The sequence below is a fragment of the Chiloscyllium plagiosum genome, unplaced genomic scaffold, assembly GCF_037043375.1.
Source record: "Chiloscyllium plagiosum isolate Xiang-an unplaced genomic scaffold, Cpla_swu_hap1 HiC_scaffold_2, whole genome shotgun sequence".
Lineage (NCBI taxonomy): Eukaryota > Metazoa > Chordata > Chondrichthyes > Orectolobiformes > Hemiscylliidae > Chiloscyllium > Chiloscyllium plagiosum.
The window spans coordinates 6840287-6858460 of record NW_028270140.1 but is presented as its reverse complement, the minus strand read 5'-3'; the positions used below and the strand labels follow the sequence as shown (position 1 = coordinate 6858460).

The 18174-nt window shown below is 42.6% G+C and overlaps 1 protein-coding gene across 2 annotated transcripts in view; it reads left to right on the top strand.

Moving 5' to 3' along the window:
• Positions 1 to 18174, top strand: part of LOC122564134 (spermatogenesis-associated protein 6) — a 90587-nt gene that overhangs the window by 6613 nt on the left and 65800 nt on the right. For both annotated transcript variants that reach the window (XM_087994512.1, XM_043718754.2), the window contains exon 3: positions 796 to 933. In XM_087994512.1, the coding sequence (XP_087850638.1) occupies positions 796 to 933 (138 nt within the window). The remainder of the gene's footprint in view (positions 1 to 795; positions 934 to 18174) is intronic.

Here is an 18174-nt window from a genome sequence, read left to right as displayed (position 1 = left end):
TTCACCATCTGTCTTGGAATTTGAACCAATACTCCCAGAGCATGAGCCTAGATTTCTACATATGCCACTATGCCATCCCCACCACCCCCAAAAAAAACTCCTGGAAAGGACGGCGATAACATGAAGAGCAAAATTTCACCCACTATGCCTGCAATATGACTCTACCTGTGGGTCATCAATAATGATTGACCTTATGATGAGGCAGCAGTGAAATGATTGACACTGAGATTGATACACCAGTCAGAACGGACGAACAATTGTCACAGTATTCAAGATTCAAAAGATGGGGGAAAAATATGTTATTAAACTTTAAGCCGTTCTCAGTGAACATTTTGGTGGAATCATGACTTTATAAAGTCTGAAGAGGGTGACACGGTGGCTCAGTGGTTAGCACTGCTGCCTCACAGCGCCAGGGACCCGGGTTCAATTCCCACCTCGGGCAATTTAGTCTGTGTGGAGTTTGCACATTCTCCCTGTGTCTGCGTGGGTTTCCTCCAGGTGCTCCGGTTTCCTCCCATAGTCCAAAGATGTGCAGGTTAGGTGAATTGGCCATGCTAAATTGCCCATAGTGTTAGGTGCATTAGTTAGGGGAGTGGGTCGGTGTGGACTTGTTGGGCCAAAGGGCCTGTCTTCCACACTGTAGGGAATCTAATCTAATTTTAACAATTATACGAAATTTTCAAATAGAATTTCAGTACTTGTTCTTACTTCACATATGGACATGTAAAAGACAGTTTTAAAAGTTCAAATTTTAGTTACACATTTAGCTGTTACTGTGCTTTCATTTCCTTTTAGGTAACCTGTCCTGGTGTGATGTTGCCGAGGAAAGATGAAGTCTATATCAATATTTGTATGCTTGGTCAGTACTGGAAAACAAAATGTTTTATGCCAGTATTCCCACTTCTTATTCACGAAAGTCTGCAATTTGAAAAGGTGAGTATGCAAAACTATTTCTGTTGTCACAAAGATCCTGGTTCAGTTTCCTACTCCGGCGGGGGTTGAGCTCAAAAATCAAAGCTGAACCTTCTCTGAAATGCCCATATTACAACAATGTACATACTTCAAAAATACTTTGACTAAGTGATAGGATGTTCCAAGATTGCAATAGATGCCAAATATATGCAATGTTTTCTCTTGCATGTTGAAGTATTTTATCTGCTTGAATTGAACTTTTCATAGTGTATGTTGGATTTGAATATATTTTATACCATTTGATTCAATTTTATTGTTATCATATGTACAGAAATATAGTGAAACATGTTGTTTTACATGCCAGATAGGCAGATTGCAGCATACAAGGTGCATCAGGGGAGCAGAGTGCAGAATACAGTGTTACAGCCACAAAGAAGGTGCAGGGTGAGATCAGAATTAGCATTTGACAGATCTGTTCAAAAGCCAGTTCAAACAGTGGGGAAGAAGCTGTTTCTTGAATCTGTTCGTATGTGTATTCAAATGTTTTATATCTTCTGTCCAATAGAAGAGGGTGGAAGAGAGTATAATCCAGCTGGAATAGGTCTTTGATTATGTTGGCTGCTTTCCCAAGGCAGTGTGAAATATAGATGGAGTCAATGGATGGAAGACTGGTTTGCGTGTATTCACAACTCTCTGCAGTTTCTTGTGATCTTGGGAAGAGCAGGTGCCATGCTACACTGTGATGCATTTATAAAAATTGCTAAGAGTCCTTGTGGACATGCCGTATTTCCTTAGCCCCCTGAGGAAGTAGAGACATTGTTGTGCTTTCTTGACTATTACATCAACATGGGTGGACCAGGACAGGTTGTTGGTGATCATCACTCCCAGGAACTTGACGCTCTCAGTCATTTCCACCTCAGCACCATTGATGCAGACAGGGGCATACCCTCCACTCTGCTTCCTGAAGTCAATGACCAGCTTCTTTGTTTTGCTGACATTGGTGGAAAGATTGTTGTCTTTCCATCATGCTGATTAAACACGCTACCTCCTTCCTGTCTTCTGTCTCATTGTTGTTTGAGATGCGACCTGCAATGGTGGTGTCGTCCGCAAATTTGTAATGGAGCTTGGGTGGAATTTGGCCATGCAGTTGTGAGTGTATAAGGAGCATAGTAGCGGGCTGAATATGCAGTCTTTTGGGGCATCTGTGTTCAGGATTATGTTGGAGGAGGTGTTGTTGCCTATTCTTACTGATTGCAGTCTATCAGTCAGGAAGTCAAGGATCCAGTTACGGGGGTGGGGGGGGGGAAGCTGAGACCTAGGTCTCAGAGTATCAAGATGAGCTTGTTTGGAATTATGGTGCTGAAGGCAGAACTCTGGTCAATAAGTAGGAGCCTGATGTAGTTATTCAGATTTTCCAGGGATGATTGCAGGGCCAGGAGATGGCGTCTGCTATGGACCTGTGACTGATGGGCGAATTGCAAAGGATAAAGATAACTTGGTAGGCTGGAGTTGATGTGAGCCATGACTAACCTCTTGAAATACTTCATAATTATTTAGACTTTAATGTAAGAGGTGAGATGTTGCTGGAAAAGCACAGCAGGTCAGGCAGCATCTGAGAACAAGGAGAATCGACGTTTCGGGCATAAGCCCAAGTGAAGAGTTTATGCCCGAAACGTCAATTCTCCAGGCCTCAGATGCTGCTTAACCTGCTGTGCTTTTCCAGCACCACGCTCTCGACTCTGATCTCCAGCATCTGCAGTCCTCACTTTCTCCTCCTTGAATGTAAGAAGGTTAATTAGTAAGTTTGCAGATGAAATGAAAATTGGTAGTGTGGTAAGTAGTGAGGAGGAGAGCCTTAAATTACAGGACGGTCAGTCCAGATTAGGTGGGCTGATCAGTGATAAATGGAGTTAAATCCTAATAAGTGTGACAAGATTCACTTGGGCAGGACAAACAAGACGAGGGAGTAGATGATGAGCAGTCGGATCCTAGGTAATAGCAAGGATCCAAAGGACTTTGGTTTGCATGTCTTCTGGTCCCTTAAGTCAGTGAACAGGTAACTAAGGCCTATGGGATATTTGTCTTTATTAGCCAAGGAACAGAGTTTAAGAGCAGTAAAGTTATTCTACCTTCAAGGCAGGTAAGGACGTACGTATGTATGGGGAGGTGAGAATCGAAGTGGGGAAAAAGGGAGTAAGGAAGGGAAGAAGATAGGGCAGTTGAAGGTATAAAGCATTAGTTAAGCCACACCTAGAATGTTGTGTACAGTTTTGGAGTCTACATTATAAGACGGATGTGGCAGTGGACAGGAGGTAGAGATTTGCCAGGACATTGCCTGGGCTGGTTGTTTTAGTTTATGAAGAGACATTGAATGGATTGAGGTTGTTTTCTTTGGGGCATAGGAGGGGGAGGGGGGAAGTGATTGAAATGTATAAAATTATGAGGACACAGAGCGGAGGGATCAATGACCAGGAGCATAGACTTACAGTCAGGAGCAGGAGGGTTAGAGGGGATGTGATGGAATTTCTTTTCACCCACAAGGGAGTGGGAATCAAAGTCACTGCCTTTAAGGGTGGTCCAGGCAGAGACTCTCATAACATTAAAGTATTTTAGATGTACACTTGTCAAGACATACAAGGCTATAGGCCAAGCACTGGAAATAGAATTAGAATAGTTTGATGATTGTTTTTGACTGATGCAGGCTTGATGGGCCAAATGGCCTTTTTCTGTGCTGTAGATCTCTGACTGGAATGACTCAGTGTTAAAGCACTGATGTGTTGTTGGAGGTCTCTTCACTTGATGGAATGTGAATAAAGGTCTCATCTGCCCTATTGAATGTACAGTAAATATCCAGTGACATTTAATTTGAAGAACGGAATTGTCATCCTGGTCAAAACTTTATCCTGCAATCAATATCTCAAAAAATATTATCTGGTCATTATCATGATACTTTTCAGTTTCTATGCTCAAATTGGTTGCTTCATTTCCTGTAGTACAGCAGTGATAATATCTCCAAAATACTTCAATGTCAAAGTGCTTTGATGTCCTGGGGTTGCAGAAGATGTTATATGAATGCACTTTGTTTATTTTATAAAGTATTTTATCCAGTTGATTTGAACACTTTGTGGTGCACATTATTATTCAGATATATTTGAAAATTCACATAAAAACACTATAGACTGCTTAAGCAGGGGTAAACTGCAGTTGAATCAAGGCAGCTCAGGAAATAAATGTGCATGGGAAGGTGGGAATCAAAGTGGGGGAAAAGAGAAGGAGTAAGGAAGGGACGAGGATAGGGAAGCTGAAGGAAGCAGATGAGGGGATAACCAACTGGAGAAGAGAAAAAGTGGAAATGTGTTTGGAAGAGGGATAGACAAAGTAAGTACGATTTTAGATTTTATTGTCACGTGTGCTTAAGTACAGGAGTACAGTGAAAAGTGTATAATGTCACCACACATAGCACCATCTTTGGTACCAAGTTGCTGAGGTACAAAAGTAGTAAGAGAAATGAGTTTTAAAAAGTTAAGTATGAGGAAACTGAGCCACGAAAGAGGCAACATCAGGAGAAGGAGCGAATACAAAGTGAAAAGAAGAGGAGGAAGTTGGGGAATATCACAGGAACCAAAGAAATATTAGCTGTTTCAGCAAGTCACCATTTTGGAAAACAGTCTTAAACAGGGATAATGTTTTACTGTGGAATATAATGTACATTTCCAGTAGGTGCAAAAGTAAGTTGGATACAGAACTGGCTCAAAGGTAGAAGACAGAGGGTGGTGGTGAAGGGTTGTTTTTCAGACTGGAGGCCTGTGACCAGTGGAGTGCCATAAGGATCGGTGCTGGGTTCTCTACTTTTTATCATTTACATAAATGATTTGGATGCGAGCATAAGAAGTACAGTTAGTGAGTTTGCAGATGACACCAAAATTGGAGGTATAGTGGACAGCGAAGAGGGTTACCTCAGATTACAACAGGATCTTGATCAGATGGGCCAATGGGCTGAGAAGTGGCAGATGGAGTTTAATTCGGATAAATGCGAGATACTGCATTTTGGGAAAGCAAATCTTAGCAGGACTTATACACTTAATGGTAAGGTCCCAGGTAGGGTTGCTGAACAAAGAGACCTTGGAGTGCAGGTTCATAACTCCTTGAAAGTGGAGTCACAGATAGATAGGATAGAAAAGAAGGCATTTGGTATGCTTTCCTTTATTGGTCAGAGTATTGAGTACAGGAGTTGGGAGGTCATGTTGCGGCTGTACAGGACTTTGGTTAGGCCACTGTTGGAATATTGCGTGCACTTCTAGTCTCCTTCCAATCGGAAAGATGTTGTGAAACTTGAAAGGGTTGAGAAAAGATTTACAAGGATGTTGTCAGGGTTGAAGGATTTGAGCTATAGGGAGAGGCTGAACAGGCTCGGGCTGTTTTCCCTGGAGCGTTGGAGGCTGCAGGGTGACCTTTATAGTGGCTTACAAAATTATGAGGGGCATGGAAAGGGTAAATAGACAAAGTCTTTTCCCTGGGGTGGGGAAAGTCCAGAACTAGAGGACATAGGTTTAGGGTGAGAGGGGAAAGATATAAAAGAGACCCAAGGGGCAACCTTTTCACACAGAGGGTAGTTTGGGTATGGAATGAGCTGCCAGAGAAAGTGGTGGAGGCTGGTACAATTGCAACATTTAAAAGGCATTTGGATGGGTATCTGAATAGGAAGAGTTTGGAGGGATATGGGCTGGGTGCTGGCAGGTGGGACTAGATTGGGTTGGGATATCTGGTCAGCATGGACGGGTTAGACTGAAGGGTCTGTTTCCATGCTGTACACCTCTATGACTCTTAAGTGTGGGCAGCATGGTGGCTTAGTGGTTAGCACTTCTGCCTCACAGCACTAGGGACCCAGGATTTGATTCCCGTCTAGGAGACTATGTGGAGTTTGCACATTCTCTCTCTGTGTCTATGTGGGTTTTCTCCGGGTCTCCGGTTTCCTCCCACAATCCAAAGATGTGTGGGTCAAGTGAATCGGCTATGCTAAGTTGCCCATAGTGTTAGGTGCATTAGCCAGGGGTAAGTATAGGGTAGGGGAATGGGTCTGGGAGGGTTACTTTTTGGAGGGTCGGTGTGGACCTATTGGGCCAAATGGCCTGTTTCCATACTGTAGGGAATCTAATCTAACATGGAGGAGCCTTATCAGCTCAGTGGGGAGGGGATTTGGATTGTTGGAGAGGGTCTCTGAGTTAACCAAGTCTGATTTATGGGAGAGAAGTGAAGACCAAAGTTAATGGAAAACCATTGCATTTGTCCAGTTTCTCCTATTGTTTTGACCTAACTTGTTCACAGTAGTTGAAATGGAACTTTGGTTAATTTTCTCTCGATTTTTACACCACCCGCTTCATTGTTCCTAGCATAAAGTTCAAATAGTCATGAGTTTTCAAGCAAAGTTATACACTTTCCTCCTGTTAGCCATTCTTCTGTTAATAGCCTCGTGCTTTTATTTCTTCCATTCTTATTCATTTTCTATCATTTGAAAATAGTCATTTAAGTGAAATTGAGTTTTCTATTACAATATTAATTGCCAGTAGCTACTGTCTTTCACTTCTATACGTCCTCAAACAGATTCTGTTTGACTGGAGGGTTTTTAAAAATTCTTTGAGCTGTTTTCCTGTATTTAACAGTGGTAATGAAATTTACTAAGACTTGATTAGCTTCCAATTCCAAGGCAAACAGCATACTGTACATTTTTTGTCTGCACAACTATAGCATATAGCCAGAGCTAAGCATGCTGTTGAACAATTGCATCCCTGAACAAAGGTCGCAAAATTGCGACAGCCCTATCATAACTTCAGATTAATCTGTATCGCATCAAGAAGAGATGTATTTTGACTGGAGTGGGTACTGCAAGTGGCTGGACAGCGTGGTAGGCCTACAGAAACAGGGAGTGTGATACAATTGAGGAATCAATAGGCTCCATCTATGTCAGCACTGGAGGAATTGGCACAGGAGCTGGAAATGGAGGGTTTGTCTCCCTATCCACAGAACCATGAAACATTCCAGGTGGGGAAAAAATGCATTGGGAACTGCCAGCCATAGATTTCCATGCTAACAATGTAACCCAATGACCTAATGCAGTGCCTGAAAATGTTAATAACCTCACCTGATTGTTCAAGGTCAGTGACTGAATCTTCAAATGCTATACATCACTGTCTGTACTACTAATCTCACACACTGTTCAATGCACCATAACTTCCTCATTCACCTACCAACAATCCTAACTCTTTTCCCAGTCCCATATCCAACCATAACCTGACTGTTGACATTGAAAAAGCAGAAGAAACAAAGAACTGTCAGCTGACCAGGCAGTGGTGAAAAATGTGGAAAACAGTCATGAACACATAAGATAGGTTTGCTAGTGCACGTGAATTCAACAGCCCAGACACTGGCACTCCATACGTGTTCATAATCAGCTTAGCGGGCAGCAGGGGGTAAGGAGGTGCCAGCTCATTTCAAGGGGAGAATGCATACAGACGTGTTGTGTTGAAGTCCTGGTTTGATTTCACTGGAGTAATGTACATAAAATTAATGATGGCTATATGTAAAAATACTGTGGAAGGACTGCAAAAAGCCAGAAAACATTGTCAAGGTTTTTGGAGGAGTTCAGCACCAAACATGAGCATGGCTTTCTGCAGATCTTGGAGTCCACAGTTTCCAGCTTGGAATTGGTGGTAAGCTCCATTACCACACATGAGAACTTAAACATGACATAGTGTCCAATGACTGACAGATATCTCAACTACTTTTGCAACACAAAAACATTTGGATTTAACAGTGAAAGTTGAACCAGATGTCAGGTAAATAGTCTGCAGCCTTGAACATTCATAGTGACAAATATCTGTTCTCAAAAGGAGTTTCAAGGTATGACTAGTATAGCAATCTGTCCTCCAGCACATTACTAAAGTTTGTAGAGGTGCTAACCTTGGAAGTTCCAGTTAACCCAATCAAGAAGTGGATCCCACCTTTCAACACTTCTCTGTATTTACATCTTGTAATCAAACAGCCACGGACTCTTTCTAGTGTTCAAGTAATTGTCCTGTTAAGGCTGCTAGCCGGATGCAATGAAACACAATTAACATAAAGGTAACACCACAACTTGACACTTCTTTCTTAGCAGCAGGCTATAGAAATCAATCAACAACTCAACTTAAAATTACTGAGCTGTTACAGCTGAGGAAGGCCATTCATTCCATCATCTGCACTCCCTCTCTGAGGAAATTAACTAGGTGCCAATCTTCTGCCTTTTCTCCATAACCATGCACATTGTTTCTATTTAAAATATCATCTAATGCCATCTTCATGGACTCCATTGACACTTTCTCCACCTTCATTCTGGGCAGTTAATTCTAGACCTAATTCCTCATTGTGTATAAAAGTTGTTTGGCTTACCTTGTGTTTGCTTCTTTAGCAAATAAATCTTTTCCCTCTGATTCTCGATTCTTTCTTGAATAAGAGCAGTTTCTCCGTGTACTCTGTCCAGACCCTGTTTGATTTCGAAAGCTTCTATTGAATCTCTTGGCCTTCTTCTCTCTCAGGAAAATAGTCCCAATTTCTCCAGTCTTTCCTCATACCGAGTGTCTCATTCATGAAACATTCTTGTAAAGCTCTTCTGCAGTCTTTACAAAGTATTGACAATGTGGTACCCAGAACTGTACCATTTTATCTTTTCACTTCTTAATGAAGCATAGAATAGTATATGCTTTATTAGCACCACTTGCTATCTGTCCTGTCATCTTTACTGACTTATGTATGTCCACAGCCAGGCCTTAAGGCTATCATTTATTTTATTCTGTCTTTCCATATTTTGTTTTGGTCCCTTTTTCTAAGGAAAGATATGAGCAATGGTGGCAGTCCAGAAAGGTTAACTGGATGAATTCTGGATGTGGAGGGTTTTCATGGGACTGGTTGAGTGGGTTAGGCTAATACTCACTGGAGTTCAGAAGAATGAGAGGAGACCTTGTAGAAGCAGAGAAGATTCTTGGGGCGGAGAGATTGTTTCCCTTTGTGGGAAACTGTAGCACTCAGCCAGTGTTGTATCCATATTGCTACTCTTCCTTTCAGTGCATGAACTATCACCTTCTTCAAGTCTGTTGTGTGGCATTATATAAGAGGCTGTTTGGCAGTCCATATAACATCCTGCAATGACTGTTAATTCTTCAAAAATCTCCCTTTCGAAATCAATGTTGGCTCTTTTAAAGTTTACCCATTGTTTTTCATGTGATTATTAGTTCCACGCAAAATAATTGTTTCTGAAATTTCCCCCAACACTGATATTTAACTGACAGGGCATAAAGTTTGCAATCATCCAATATTCTAACACGATCCCTGAATTCAGGGAAGTTTTTAAAAACAAAATTCCAGTGCCTCTGCAATTTCCAGTCTCAATAATTGATGTTTTTTTTAAATAGAGTTAGAACTAGGTTAGCTAGAATAGCTAGGTCCTGCTTGCTGCTGGAGTGTGTTCAGCTATGCAAGGCTCAGGGATGGAGTTAACTAAACATTGAAGTTAAAATTGCATCAGTAGGGTCAAATCAGTACTTTATGCCGACTAACGTTGCAATTTTGCCACTTTGGCATACTTTTGGCATGTACGGAGTGCTTATGCAAAGGAACTATGCAAAACAACATCTGATAGCATTTGTCCAAAGGTATGAACGCCATGGAACTGAAATTTGTAGCCAATATGTTCAGAATCCTGAGACTACTCACCATTTATGGTATCTCTTAATTCTGAGGACAACCATACAATACCTTGTTAAGCCAAATGAGCTGTGTGCATTGTCCACTGAATCTTTTCCAGTGATTATCTTGTATTGCAAAATTAGCTTTTTTTTTAGATTAGATTACTTACAGTGTGGAAACAGGCCCTTCGGCCCAACAAGTCCACACCGCCCCGCCGAAGCGCAACCCACCCATACCCCTACCCCTACATTTACCCCTAACCTAACACTACGGGCAATTTAGCATGGCCAATTCACCTGACCTGCACATCTTTTGGATTGTAGGAGGAAACCGGAGCACCCGGAGGAAACCCACGCAGACACGGGGAGAACGTGCAAACTCCACACAGTCAGTCGCCTGAGGCGGGAATTGAACCCGGGTCTCTGGCGCTGTGAGGCAGCAGTGCTAACCACTGTGCCACCGTGCCGCCCATAATATCTTTCTAATATCAGTTTCTGTATGACTTTTCATCAGAATTGGCCATTGTTTGTTTTTCTTGAGTTTTTTTTTCCCAATACATTTGTATTTATCTCCATGGGATGAACATTACAGTAACGGCAGAAGCCGTAACAACAGACCCAATTTTGAGTTGATTTGGGACCCAGCCAGCATATTCTCATCAGTGGCATTTAGCCCAACAGAGTTGCTGTTAAAGCTGCACGTACATGAAAAGGCCATTTTGATGGCCACAATCCTTTTAAGTACCTTTTTGATTTTTTTTTTTCTAGAAGTGATCCTTCACCCTAGTTATGTCATATTTGTCATCACACCCTTGTTGTTGAGTTGGTCTGTGAGCTGAGATGGTTTACCAGGCTGTGACACTTGGAATTATCAATGAGAGTTGAGCAGTAGCTGAGATTCAGTGATTTCCATTGACCCGCAACCAAGATTGAGTCAATCTATACATCCCAAATATTTTGCTTATTTACCTTTTTCATAAGTATAATGCCAAAACTGGACAATTTCTATGGGTCCAGAAATAGTGGTGTGATTATAGTACTAGATTTTGATATGCAGCTGTAAGTCTTTTGATCCCACTAATGATGGGTGTACATTTCTTATACAGAATTAATCATGCAAAATGACTACGTCAATCTCTTTTAATATTGCTTCTTGAACACCATCACAAGTCTTTTGGAAGGCAGAGATTGCAAGGGCTAATTTGGCCATTCTATTGTGTAAAACTCCCTTTTCAGATAAGTCAAGTACTACTACACTGTCTTGCAGAAAATTTAAATAGGTTTGCACTATCTCACTTTCCTCTCACTTCTCGTGTTAAATGGTTCAGATGACCATTCTCTGCCAAAGATCTTGTCCTACATCCTCCTGTCCAGATTCTTATCCATTTCACTTTTCATCCAATACACTAATGGGACACTCATCAACTTAACCTCTAAACTTTAGATTACTTTAGATTATTTACGGTGTGGAAACAGGCCCTTCAGCGCAACAAGTCCACACCGACCCGCCGAAGCGCAACCCACCCATACATTTACCCCTTCACCTAACACTTCGGGCAATTTAGCATAGCCAATTCACCTGAAAGTTTCAATACTTTCAGTGAAAGATTTCACAACATTACTGTAAAAGTACAATTTTTTCAGCAACTCCATGTCCGTGAAACATTATGGAAGCAGAACGAGTCCAGGGTCTGGGGGAAACGAGCATTCTCAGGCAGCTGCAAAGCTATTTTAGCAAAACAGATACATCAGCTAATTTGAGAGATCAGTTTTGTGACAAAGTGGCTGTCAGACAAAGTGTGTCAAATTTTACTTCCACATTAACCTAACTAGAGATGCCCACATCTCGTGAACGAATTTCAAAACGTAACTTTAGCACTCTGCCCACGTGTACTCTTGATCTGCTCTATTACTCCAGATCAATTGGAGCCAAAACAGCCACCTCAAATAAGTTAATGCATTGCTCTATAATTATAAAAGGTACAACCGTTTATCATTGCTTACATATATGATCTGTAGTGCAAGGAAGATTCCTTCTTGATGTCTCTCAGCACAAGGAAGATATTCTCAACATTCTCTTGATCTCTTTGATTACCAGCATGGAAGTGACTAAGTGTATAGATGAAGGAAGGGCTGTAGATGTTATATACATGGACTTTAGTAAAACATTTGATAAGGTTCCCCATGGTAAACTAATGCAGAAAGTGAAGTGACATGGTGTGCAGGGTGTTCTAGCTAGGTGGATAAAGGACTGGTTGAGCAGAGTAGTAGTTGAAGGGAGTTTCTCGAAATGGAGAAAGGTGATGCGTGAGGCCACTTTTGTTTGTGATATACATAAATCATCTGGAAGAGGGCATTGTTGGTCTGATCAGTAAGTTTGCAGATGACACGAAGATTGGAGGAGTCACAGAAAGCATTGGGGACTGTCAAAGAATACAAGAGAATTTTGATAGACTGGAGAGTTGGGTAGAGAAGTGGCAGATGGAGTTCATTCCTGGCAAATGTGAGGTGATGCATTTTGGGAAGTCTAATTCGAGAGTGAACAATACTGTAAACGAAAGACCCTTGGGAAAAGTTGATGAGCACAGAGATCTGGGAGTTCAGGTCCATTGTACCTAAAGGTGGCTGCACAGGTGGATAGAGTGGTCAAGAAGGCATATAGTATGCTTGCCTTCATCGGATGGGGTATCTGGTAGGTCATGTCAAAATTGTACAAGACTTTGATTCGTCAGCGTTTAGAATACTGTGTACTGTTCTGGTTGCCATATTACCAAAAGGATAGAGTCATAGAGATGTATGGCATGGAAACAGACCCTTCAGTCCAACCAGTCCACGCCAACCAGATATCCCAATCCAATCTAGTCCCACCTACTAACTGCTGGCTCATATCCCTCCAAACCCTTCCTATTCATATACCCATCCAAATGCCTCTTACATGTTGCAATTGTACCAGCATTCACCACTTCCTCTGGCAGCTCATTCCATAGACGTACCACCCTCTGTTTAAAAAAGTTGTCCATTAGGTCCCTTTTATATCTTTCCCCTCTACCCTAAACTTATGCCCTCTAGTTCTGGACTCCCCGATCCCAGGGAAAAGACTTTGTCTATTTGTCCTATCTATGCCCCTCATAATTTTGTAAACCTCTATAAGGTCACCACTCCACCACCGACACTCCAGGGAAAACAGCCCCAGCCTGTGCAGCCTTTCCCCATAGCTCAAGTTGTCCAACCTTTGTAACATCCTTGTAAATCTTTTCTGAACCCATCTTTCCGATTGGAAGGAGACCAAAATTGCACGCAATATTCCAACAGTGGCCTAACCAATGTCCTGTACAGCTGCAACATGACCTCCCAACTCCTGTACTCAATACTCAGCAATAAAGGAAAGCATACCAAACGCCTTCTTCACTATCCTATCTACCTGCGACTCCACTTTCAAGGAGCTATGAACCTGCGCTCCAAGGTCTTTGTTCAGCAACACTCCCCAGGACCTTACCGTTAAGTGTATAAGTCCTGCTAAGATTTGCTTTCCCAAAATGCAGCACCTCGCATTTATCTGAATTAAACTCCATCTGCCACTTCTCAGCCCATTGACCCATCTGATTAAGGTCCTGTTGTAATCTGAGGTAACACTCTTTGCTGTCCACTACACCTCCAATTTTGGTGTCATCTGCAAACTTACTAATTGTACTTATGCTCACATCCAAATCATTTATGTAAATGACAAAAAGTAGAGGACCCAGCACTGGTCTTTATGGCACTCCACTGGTCACAGGCCTTCAGTCTGAAAATCAACCCTCCACCACCACCCTGTGTCTTCTACCTTTGGGCCAGTTCAGTATCCAAATGGCTAGTTCTCACTTTATTCCGTGAGATCTAACCTTGCTAATCAGTTTCCCATGGGAAACCTTGTCGAACGCCTTACTGAAGTCCATATAGATTATACCTACCGCTCTGCCATCATCAATCTTCTTTTGTTACTTCTTCAAAAAACTCAGTCAAGTTTGTGAGACATGATTTCCCACGCACAAAGCCATGTTGACTGTCCCGAATCAGTCCTTGCCTTTCCAAATACATGTGCATTCTGTCCCTCAGGATTCCCTCCAACAACTTGCCCACCACTGACGTCAGACTCACTGGTCTATAGTTCCCTGGCTTGTCCTTACCACCCTTCTTAAACAGTGGCACCACATCAACCAACCTCCAGTCCGGCACCTCACCTGTGACTATCGATGATATAAATATCCCAACAAGAGGCCCAGCAATCACTTCTCTAGCTTCCCACAGAGTTGTAGGGTACACCTGATCAGGTCCTATGGATTTATCCATCTTCATGCGTTTCAGGACATCCAGCACTTCCTCCTCTGTAATATAGACATTTTGCAAGGTGTCTCCATCTATTTTGCTAATTTCTATGTCTTGCATATTCTTTTCCACAGTAAATACTGATGCAAAATACTCATTTAGTATCTCCCCCATTTTCTGCTGCTCCACACAAAGGCCGCCTTGTTGATCTTTGAGGAGCCCTATTCTCTCCCCAGTTACCCTTTTGTCCTTAATGTATTTGTAAAAACCCTTTGGATTCTCCTTAATTCTATTTGCCAAAGCTATTTCATGTCTCCTTTTTGCCCTCCTGATTTCCCTCTTAAGTATACTCCTACTGCCTTTATACTCTTCTAAGGATCGCAAGGTTTGTAGCCTCAGACCTATAGTCTCACTACCCGGAACACCAACTTACAGACTGGCCAAAGAACTACACGCAAGACAGAAATACCTAGAAGAGTCACAGCACTCCATCCACTCTACCCAGGAATTCCGAAAAATCATCAAAAACACCAAAATAGAGGAAGACGAAGCAATGATTTAATTCGACGTAACAGTACTGTTCACCTCCATCAACATTGACCTAGCAAAGGAAACACTCGCCACACTTTTTTAAAACAGACCATCACACACACACCAACCACCATCAATCACATTACCAACGAAAACATCATGAAGCTAGTGGACCTGTGCCTCACCACCCACTTCATCTTCAACAACATAGTCTACAAACAAACCAACGGCACACACATGGGATCTCCACTATCAGGATTCATAGCCGAAGCAGTAATGCAAAGGTTAGAACAAACGGCCCTACCAATCATCAAACCAAAAATCTGGGTTCGCTACGTAGATGACACCTTTGTCATCACAAAACAAAACAAGATAGAAGAGACATTTAACATCATCAACAACACCCTCACAGGCATAAAGTTCACCAAGGAGAAGGAGAAAGAAACTGACAACAAACTCGCATTTCTGGACGTCACAGTAGGAAGAAAGGACAAGGGAGAATTACAAACCTGCATATTACAGGAAACCGACAAACACTGACCGAATACTCAACTACACCAGCAGCCATCCCAACACACACAAACGAAGCTGTATCAGAACACTATTCCAATGAGCCACCACAGCACTGCAGACGAACTTCGAAAAACAGAGGAGAACCACCTATATGACGTATTCAAGAAGAACGGATACTCAAAAAACACAGTGTGCAGATTCCTCAAGAACAAACCACGACAAGCAGACAAAACACAGCCAGAAACCCTAACCACCTTACCATACATCAAATAAGTTTCAGAAATGACAGCCAGACTACTGAGACCCCTCGGAATCCTAGTAGCACACAAACCCACCAACACTCTCAAACAAAAACTAAAAAACGTAAAAGACCCAGTACAACCCATGAACAAAACCAAAATCATCTATAAAATTCCATGCAAGGACTGCCACAAACACTACGTAGGACAAACAGGAAGGAAGTTAGCCACCAGGATACATGAACATCAGCTAGCCACAAAAAGACACGACCCCTTCTCCCTCATAGCCCTACACACGGATGAAAAAAACCACCATTTCGACTGGGACAACACATCTACCCTGGGACAGGCTAAGCAAAGACATGCCAGAGAATTCCTAGATGCCTGGCACTCCAACCACAACGCCATAAAGAAGCACATAGATCTAGATGCCATCTATCAACCCCTCAGAAAACGAACAGGAAATGACATCCCCACAAACCCCAGGAACCCCATCCAGGAGAAAGATATAAATAGAAAGCAGGAGACACCAGCTTCACTTCACTTGGAGGTCGCCACTGATGATGTTACCTAGCCAGGTAATGAAACTTCTGGATATCAAACCTACACCCTCTTCTAGGGATTCACTTGATTTATCCTGTCTATACCTTACATATGCTTCCTTCTTTTTCTTAACCAAACCCTCAATTTCTTTAGTCATCCAGCATTGCCTATACCTGCCAGCCTTTCCTTTCACCCTAACAGGAATATACTTTCTCTGGATTCTCGTTATCTCATTTCTGAAGGCTTCCCATTTTTCAGCCGTCCCTTTACCTGTGAACATTTGCCCCCAATCAGCTTTTGAAAGTTCTTGGCTAATACCGTCACAATTGGCCTTTCTCCAATTTAGAACTTCAACTTTTCTACCTTTTGAACCTGTTCTGTATAAGACAGAAGGTGGTGATGGAGGGTTGTTTTTCAGACTGGAGGCCTGTGACCAGTGGAGTGCCACAAGGATCGGTGCTGGGTCCTCTACTTTTTGTCATTTACATAAATGATTTGGATGCAAGCATAAGAGGTACAGTTAGTAAGTTTGCAGATGACACCAAAATTGGAGGTGTAGTAGACAGTGAAGTGGGTTACCTCAGATTACAACAGGATCTGGACCAGATGGACCAATGGGCTGAGAAGTGGCAGATGGAGTTTAATTCAGATAAATGCGAGATGCTGCATTTTGGGAAAGCAAGTCTTAGCAGGACTTATACTTAATGGTAAGGTCCTAGGGAGTGTTGCTGAACAAAGAGCTTGGAGTGCAGGTTCATAGCTCCTTGAAAGTGGAGTCACAGGTAGATAGGGTCATGGGGAAGGCGTTTGGTATGTTTTCCCTTATTGGTCAGAGTACTGAGTACAGGAGTTGGGAGGTCATGTTGCGGCTGTACCAGGACATTGGTTAGGCCACTGTTGGAATATTGCATGCACTTCTAGTCTCCTTCCTATCGGAATGATGTTGTGAAACTTGAAAGGGTTCAGAGAAGATTTACAAGTCAGGTCAGGCAGCATCCAGGGAACAGGAGAATCGACATTTCGGGCATAAGCCCCCTGAAGAAGGAGGTTGCCAGGGTTGGACGACTTGAGCTATGTGGAGAAGCTGAACAGGCTGGGGCTGTTTTCTCTGGAGCGTCAAAGGCTGAGGGGTGACCTTATAGAGGTTTACAAAATTATGAGGGGCATGAATAGGATAAATAGACAAAGTCTTTTCCCTGGGATCGGGTTTAGGGTGAGAGGGGAAAGAAAGAAAAGAGACTTATGGGGCAACCTTTTCACACAGAGGGTGATACGTGTATGGAATGAGCTGCCAGAGGAAGTGGTGGAGGCTGGTACGATTGCAACAGGTAAGAGGCATTTGGATGGGTATATGGATAGGAAGGGTTTGGAGGGATATGGGCCGGGTGCTGGCAGGTGGGACTAGATTGGGTTGGGATAGCTGGTCGGCAAGGACGGGTTGGACCAAAGGGTCTGTTTCCATGCTGTACATCTCTATGACTCTATCTGGTCTATCCTTTTCCATCACTATTTTAAATCTAATAGAATGTGGACGCTTTGGAGAGGGTGCAGAGAAGATTTATGAGGATGTTGCCTTGTATGGAAGGTGCTAGCTATGAAGAGAGGTTGAGTAGGTTAGGATTGTTTTCATTAGGAAAAAGAGATTGAGTGGGAACCTGATCGAGGTCTACAAAATCATGAAAGGTATAGATAGGGTGGATAGAGATAAGCTTCTTCCCAGGGTGAAGGATTCAATAACGAGAGGTCACACGTTCAAGGTGAAAGGTGAAAAGTTTAAGGAGAATACACGCAGAAAGTACTTTACACAGGGTGGTAGGTACCTGGAAGGTGTTGCCATCAGAGGTAATAGAGGCAGGCACGGTAGATTCATTTAAGGTGCGTCTAGAGAGATGCATGAGCAGGTGGGGAGCAGAGGGATACAGATCCATAGGAATTGAGCCATAGATTTAGACAGTGGATTTGGAGTGGCTCAGGCTTGGAGGGCCGAAGGGCCTGTTCCTAGGCTGTAAAGCTTCTTTGTTCTTTGTAAGGCTAATATTTGTGCCCTGATGTTTGGTTGCTTTTTAACCCAGACATCATTGTGGAGCTGATTCTCTGCTCTGAAGTGTTCAGGCTAAGAATATGGATGAAGTTGAAGGCATGTTGGGAAATTTCAGAATTCTAATTGTTTTCAGTAGCCAAGTGGGTGTTTTAGTAGAACTGTCAACGTAATGTGGGTGCTACCAATTGCACACAGCACCTTTTTGGGAATCTAGCAACTGCATAAACTCTGTGAATCTATCACTTTGCTTTCTTGCATAGCTAATGTTTGGTTTGCTCTGCTTTAAAGCTGAAAATGTGTTGCTGGAAAAGCGCAGCAGGTCAGGCAGCATCCAGGGAACAGGAGAATCGACATTTCGGGCATAAGCCCCCTG